We start from the raw sequence: 7,886 nt of genomic DNA, 5'->3' as shown, positions 1-7,886 counted from the left end.
AAGCAGTTGTAATTCTGAGTGATCTCCAGTCCTCACCTGGAGATTGGAACCTCAGAACAGCAAACTGTTTAGAATGTTAGAGGCAAAAGCCAATCAAGTCACATATGCAAATGTTCTGAGACAAAGGCAAATGAAGCTGCATATGCAAATAACCTCTGTGTTCTGACTGGCTATGGGGGGGAGAAGAACAGCAAACTGTTTAGAATGTTGGAGGCGAGACTCAAGCAATGCAGCCAGTGGATAGGGACAGATTCTGAGTGACACACCAGGGCGCCAACCAATTCCGGAGCGTGTGGAATGTTCTAGAGAAGTGCTGCCACCATTCGGCTTTTATATATAATGGAGATGTGCAAACGGCACACACTGTGTGGCATTTAAGTGTTCTGATTTGAATGTCACACAGTTTCCACATCAATCAATCAATAAATAAATACCAAACTATATGTGTATGCCAGTTCGGTGTAGTGGTTAAGTGTGCGAACTCTAATCTGGGAGAACCGGGTTTGATTCCCCACTCCTCTACTTGCACCTGGCTGGATGACCTCGGGTAAGCCGTAGTTCTGATAAGAGCTGTTCTTGAAAAAGAGCAGTTTCTGTCAGAGCTCTCTCAGCCCCACCTACCTCACAGGGTGTCTGTTGTGGGGAGGGAAAGGGAAAGGCGTTTGTAAGCTGCTCTGAGACACCTTTGGGTAGTGAAGGGCGGGGTATAAATCCAATGTCTTCTTCTATACAAACAAATCTAAAGAAACCAAGAACCAAAAGCAGAGAGCTGAAACTGTTGACCAAAATCTGTCTGTCTGTATATATATAAATGAAATGTTGAAAATTCTCTCATCCCAGCTTCTCATTTAGCTGTGGTTGCTCATCAGAGCAGTATGTAGAAGTATCTTTAAGGCACATGATTAATTTCTTTATATGAGATCCAGATAAATGCAATGTTCTTTTTTTCAAGGGGAAGACACACACACAGAGATACAGATATATATAAATTGAGGCGACTAGAGAACTTGCCTGAACGTTTTAATGCCCTTAAAAATGCATCTGCTCAAGAGGTCTTGGGGTTTTCTGTTTTTTGCTGGGGTTTTTTTAATCCCATCATTTATCTACATTAGCAGTTATAGAGCTTTAAAAGTGTGTTTTCATGTGCATTAATGGATTCATTATTGCACAGCAACAGGTTTTTTAAAATTCTCAATTCCACAGTTGTTTTTAAAACCAGGCATTTATGTGCATTAGTGCAGAGCAATGAACTTTTAAAAAAATCTTTTAATTCCACATTTTTTTTAAAAAAAGACAAGCATTTATATGCATTAACATCTCATCAAGGGGACTTTTTAACAATTGTGTCTGTGTGTGTTTGTGTGTACGTCAGTGTGTGGATTGACTCACTGCGATGGGACTGGTAAAGGAGTGCAAGCAGTGTCCTTTCCAATGAAGAAAAGAAAAATGGAATCAAGACAGCATTCTCAACAATGGATATTGGGGTGGGAGAATGCAAAAAAAGAAAAGATAACAGGAGCTGGACCTTTTACTCACCCAGTTTTTTGTACCCTTCAAACTGGCAGTTTTCATATTGCAAATCAAACATCATGAAAAATGTGGCACCTTGATTTGAAATGGCTCTTGTGGAAAAGGCCTTAAGGGAAACCTGTCAGAGAGCCGCCCTCCATCATAACAGAAAGCATCACCATTACCTGGCAGACTGCTCCCAAAGTTTAATATACTGGGCAGAAGGAGACGATGGCTTTATTTTCTCCTCAGACAAGCCAACGGTTTCTTCTTTCTTGGCCCCTTTTTCTCCAACTGTGCTTGCAATCTTAGAATTCACAATTAAGAGGTTGTTATCTTGGCACAAGGAACAAAAGAAAGTGGTACAGATTTCAGAGTGGGAGGGGAGACGAGAGTACCATGCAAACTGAATCTGTTTGTCAACATTCCCAAGTGTCTTCCATTGCTGCTTGTAGATGCTTAAGTGCAAACCTAAACAAAGTTACATTTTCCTTAGTCCATCAAACTCCATGTGTTTAGAAGAATGTAACTCCTCTTGCCAGGGCTATTTTTGGGCAGGAACGCACAGGAACGGCGTTCCGGCTAGCTTCAGAGTTGGCCATGCCCATGACAGACAAAACCTTAGCTTGCGTGACTGTGGGGAGCCTGGGCAAGCCGGCCCTTGGAGGGTAAGGAAGGCAATTTAAGGCTCCAGAGAAATTTAAGGCTCCAGAGAAAGCTAATTTATGCAGTAGCCAAATCACTCGCTCACAACTTTATTGCCAGTAGCTCACAACGTAGAATTTTTGCTCACAAGACTACACAGCTTAGAGGGAGCATTGATCCCCAGCATCGCCATTTAAAGGGACCAGGTACTAGATGATGTGAAGGACTTCTACCTAAGACCCCTGAGGCCTGCTGCCAGTCAGAGTAGACAACACTGACCTTGACTGACCAATGGTCTGACCTAGTACAAGGCAGCTACATGTGCATTTGTGTGACCTGGATGATTCAGAATAAACCCGGGTTAATGATCAAGCCACTGAAAGCTGTTCTATGCTAGAATAATGGCTTTTGTATGACAGGTGTTGATTGGAAACATTACAAGTGGACTGTGTAGCATCTTCTCAGAGCATATAACACATTGCACATGGTTGCATGCATATCTTTTTTTAATAGAGAGTTTCTCCCCCACCGTTCCACTTGTTGTTTGGATGCATTCTGATATGACGAGACCCGGCATTTTTCACAGCTTTGGTTGTCAATAGATTTCCCTTCATCTCTCAACAATCAATGCACATTAAAAAGTAATGCTTGTCCTGCTGAGCGGTAACTTTTACCACATCAAAGTAATGTGTGAACCATGCTTTAAAAAAGAGGGTTTAAGGGGAAAATTCTGTTTGGACATGGTCTTTGTATCCCTTCCACACAAGTCATCAGACATTAAGACATGAATTTGCAGATGGACCACTCTCTACATATTGAGATTCCTCTTCCTCGGATTTTTTTCCTCTACCACCCGCCAAAGCTGTCTGCATTTAACAGTTGGATAAACTAATAACCCCAGCCTCATGATTTTTATAAACGTCTGTGATTTTTCATTGGCTGATTTGCCTGGAATGTGTAAATTATCTTTATTTCATTGCATTAACAGGCATAACAGTGAATGAGCTGATAATACCTCAGCATTGCAGGGCCCACACCATTTGAGGGGAAAACTCTTTGTTTTCCCCTCAAATGGCGTGGCCCCGCCCCCAGCGTGCGACATCACTTCCGGGTGACGCGCACGCGGGCGGTGGGGTTTCCCCCAGGCCTCGATTCCGCGGGAGTGGAAATCAGGGCTCGAAAGTGGGGGGAATTTTGCCCCCCGGGGGCATTTGGCAGCCCTACTATCAAAATTGGTCAATATGGGGGGGGGCAAAAAGGAGAATGCTGTCTCACTCTGAGGGAAAAACACACATCAGAAATGAGTATTTCCTATTTCAAACAGAATGTTTATGAAATTTCATAACACCATTAATATATATAAGGGAAACAATGACCCCTTGCCTACAAATTTTGTGTTCTTAAAATAGATTGCCCCCTTTGAACATGAATGGGTGGGCTTTGTATAAATGCATGTGGACCTGCCCAATCATGTATATCCATGCAAAAGTTTTCAGGTTCAATCCCCAGCAGTGTTACCTCTAAGCTGAGTGGGAGCCTGGGCAAGCCGGCCCTTGGAGGGTAAGGAAGGCAATTTAAGGCTCCAGAGAAATTTAAGGCTCCAGAGAAAGCTAATTTATGCAGTAGCCAAATCACTCGCTCACAACTTTATTGCCAGTAGCTCACAACGTAGAATTTTTGCTCACAAGACTACACAGCTTAGAGGGAGCATTGATCCCCAGCATCGCCATTTAAAGGGACCAGGTACTAGATGATGTGAAGGACTTCTACCTAAGACCCCTGAGGCCTGCTGCCAGTCAGAGTAGACAACACTGACCTTGACTGACCAATGGTCTGACCTAGTACAAGGCAGCTACATGTGCATTTGTGTGACCTGGATGATTCAGAATAAACCCGGGTTAATGATCAAGCCACTGAAAGCTGTTCTATGCTAGAATAATGGCTTTTGTATGACAGGTGTTGATTGGAAACATTACAAGTGGACTGTGTAGCATCTTCTCAGAGCATATAACACATTGCACATGGTTGCATGCATATCTTTTTTTAATAGAGAGTTTCTCCCCCACCGTTCCACTTGTTGTTTGGATGCATTCTGATATGACGAGACCCGGCATTTTTCACAGCTTTGGTTGTCAATAGATTTCCCTTCATCTCTCAACAATCAATGCACATTAAAAAGTAATGCTTGTCCTGCTGAGCGGTAACTTTTACCACATCAAAGTAATGTGTGAACCATGCTTTAAAAAAGAGGGTTTAAGGGGAAAATTCTGTTTGGACATGGTCTTTGTATCCCTTCCACACAAGTCATCAGACATTAAGACATGAATTTGCAGATGGACCACTCTCTACATATTGAGATTCCTCTTCCTCGGATTTTTTTCCTCTACCACCCGCCAAAGCTGTCTGCATTTAACAGTTGGATAAACTAATAACCCCAGCCTCATGATTTTTATAAACGTCTGTGATTTTTCATTGGCTGATTTGCCTGGAATGTGTAAATTATCTTTATTTCATTGCATTAACAGGCATAACAGTGAATGAGCTGATAATACCTCAGCATTGCAGGGCTGCAAAGGCCTATTATTCTGAATTGAATTTTTATCGACTCTTTTTTTCTCTGCTATGAATTTTCTTTCTTAACGTGGAAGTGTGAAAAGAAAGCAAGGGATTTAATTGAAGCATTTGGATCGATCTGGCGGTCTGAGTTCTCAAGCCAACTGGGCACTGGGGGCTGGACCCCACCTGTGTACTGTGGACAGCTACCTGCATAAAAATCTTTTAATTAATAGAAAGCCTGGTGATGTGAAATTGACATGAAATCAACATGGATTTAATCAATCCAAAGTGGCGCTGATCATCAACCAACTCTGTGCATTACTCAAACGCATGTTCCACTGATCTCAAGCCCTGCTTTCTCTGCTCCACCTTCAGAGGTGAGGTAGGTGGCAAATAGAGACAAGGCATTGTCTTTGGGGGAGTCTTTACTTACCTTATCGTACCACTTATGACATAATTTTGTCTATCTGTATGCCTATCGAAACTGAGCTCCAATGCAAAATACACATGTACCAGTCTTCACACAGCATGGCAACAATGCTTATCAGGATCATTGCAGATAGCACATGCTCCTGATAGGCAAGTTGCTGGGCTCCCGTACGTATGGACATAACGTATGAAAAGGGCTATATGCACCATATTAGCTGTCCACTTAAGAATATAAGGAAAGCCTCCTTGATCAGACCAATGATCCATCTAGTTCAGCATCCCGCTTCCCACGGTGGCCAATCCAGTGTCTCGGAAGGCTCACAGCACTGGCAATAACCCATCTGTTGGAATATAGTATTGCTATGAAATCTCATGCTGAAATACATCTAAGTTACTACAGGACTTTTTTCTATACGTGCTGCAGTAAATTAACAAGGTTGTTCTTCTGGAACTCTTTGCAGTATTTAGCTTCTGTGTGTCCTTCTTTTCAGATTTACGGAAAAACTTTGAACAAGACCCCCAGGGAAAGGAGGTTCCTATTGAAGGGATGATAGTCCTACACTGTCGGCCACCAGAGGGAGTACCTGCAGCTGAGGTGAGCAGTGATTCCTGTGTTGTTTCACAAAGGAAAGAAACAGTATTCGTGAGTCATCTTTGTTGAATCAGGTTGTAATAAGAATGTGAAAGCTGTACTAACCAGAATGCTGTTTTGCATTACAAATGGATCCCTGCATTTTCTGTCATAAGAGAAACAGTTGGGCATTGACAAAAAACATGCAAAAAACTATCCAAGATTATTTAAGCCAGCTGTGTGAAATGATTTTAATACTGCCCATATTTTGAAATGTACTTTGAATCTTGCATTATACCCTCTTAATCGGCCGAATATGAAAATGAAATACAAGGTTTGTCTGATCATGTGACAGGAGCTATAGTTGCAGAAGCCATATTACTTACACAAGTAGGCCATAGGTAAGTCTAGGATTGTCAGCCCTACCTGGCACCCAAGCGGGAGAATTCGGGGAGACAGAGAAAATTCTTTGGTTTAATCATAGAGTTCTGGGTGAATCCTAGAGAGTTACTCTGTTGTTATGATGGCACTTCCGGTTTTGTACCAGAAGTGATGCACAATGCTGAAGAGCCCCATCTCCCTTTTCCCCTTCTGGTCTGTCCAGTGGTGGTTGGGAATGGGAAGGCCCAGGCCAGGAGGTCGTCCAAGTCATCTCCAATAGTGTTTTTGCCAGCTTTTGATTAGGTACCACAGGCTGAAATTAGGCCCCATTGATGTGCTACGGCTGAGCTGAGGAACAGATTTGCTACAGTGATGTTCTAGGAATATCTCTCCATGTGATGCCCCACAGCAACTTTCGGACAGAAACACCAGTTTGTTTCTCTACCCCTTTGAAGGTTGCCTGTTTTTAGGCCTTTTCATTAGTCATCCAAGACCTTTATAATGACCTCCCAGAGGGAATTCGGAGCTAAAGCCTTCCTAAGTCCATCAGGGAAGTAAAACCAGGCCCGTAGCCAGGATTTTTTAGTTTGGGGGGCCTTTTAAAAAGTCAGGGGGCACTGAGATTCACACATGGCCTCTGCTTCTCCCCCAAAGCATTTAAAGGGTCCCTTTAAATGCTTTGAGGGAGAAGCGGGGTTTACACGCAGGTAGGCATGGTGTCCCCCAAAGTCAGGGGGCCTTGGGAAGAAGTCAGAGGGCCTGGCCCCAGGAGACCCCACCGTAGCTACGGGCCTGAGTAAAACTGAACCTTTTAGAAGGACCTTTGGAGTCCCCTGTTATTGGACGAAATCTAAAGACTCGATGTTTGTTGGGGCTTCTTGGCAGGGGTCTGCTGAATGAGTGTAGCTTAGTGTGTTATTTACTGGTTGATTCTGATAGTTCTCTTTGTTAGAATCCCCCATGTTCCTCTATATCTGCCATACATGTGTATATTCATTTTCACATGACCCCATCTCTTGGACTGTAGAGATACCCCTTAGTAGATCCTGCCACTAACTCAAGATATTCAGTTTACCAATTGGGCTGCTCTAGGTCAGCCAATAATCTTCCCGTTCAGTGTGTACCATAGGGTTGCCAAGTATCTGCCGAGGAAGGGATAATTCCCGCTCCTTGCCCTCCATTGCTCTGATGAATAGCAAGAAGAAAGGGGAGGGAGCATTGCCACAGATGTTTTTTTTTTAATTTATTGCTTTTTATCTCTACACACTACAGGATACAGGGGAAAGGAATAATCTAAACCAAAATACAGAGTAAGCAGTTACCTGATATTTCCTCATTGTTTAGCTTTAACATAGTTGGAGATTAAAAATTGATATTTCTATCTTAAAAAGTGCAAACAAAATTAGCTATAGTGTGTACATTCTAGTAAATAAACACAAAAGAACACAGTTTCAGGATCAGGTTATTTAGCTGTTTTCTTCCCTCCATGTTTGTTCTTATCAAAGGGCAGCCTAACTTTAAATGATTTAGGGGCTGAAGCTCCTAATTCTGATTCAGAGTCAAAAACGTCCTCTAGGGAACTACTTGAGGAGCTGTCACTGCTTCTGGAACCAAGTTCACCAACATCTTCTGTAACAATACTGTCTTCTACTTTCCCTTTTTCTTTCGCTAGACTTTGATGCTTTTTTGCTTTGAGGACAGAGTCAATCTTTTCTTTTTTCTCTTTGAAGTTGAAGATAAATACTTCTGGGATTATCCATCTGTAGGGAGTGGCATTTTTCTGTAGAAATGAAGT

At 42.5% G+C, this 7,886-nt stretch overlaps 1 protein-coding gene across 1 annotated transcript in view; it reads left to right on the top strand.

Moving 5' to 3' along the window:
- The window catches only part of UNC5D (unc-5 netrin receptor D), a 296,399-nt gene that overhangs the window by 49,443 nt on the left and 239,070 nt on the right, over window positions 1-7,886 (top strand). Inside the window, exon 4 of the mRNA XM_015411680.1 lies at window positions 5,631-5,734. Coding sequence (XP_015267166.1) covers window positions 5,631-5,734 — 104 coding nt within the window. The remainder of the gene's footprint in view (window positions 1-5,630; window positions 5,735-7,886) is intronic.

The sequence above is a fragment of the Gekko japonicus genome, unplaced genomic scaffold, assembly GCF_001447785.1.
Source record: "Gekko japonicus isolate JY-2015 unplaced genomic scaffold, Gekko_japonicus_V1.1 scaffold90, whole genome shotgun sequence".
In the NCBI taxonomy this organism is placed as follows: Eukaryota; Metazoa; Chordata; class Lepidosauria; order Squamata; family Gekkonidae; genus Gekko; species Gekko japonicus.
Note: the sequence above shows the minus strand (reverse complement) of the source record. Positions and strands in the feature narration are given on the sequence as shown.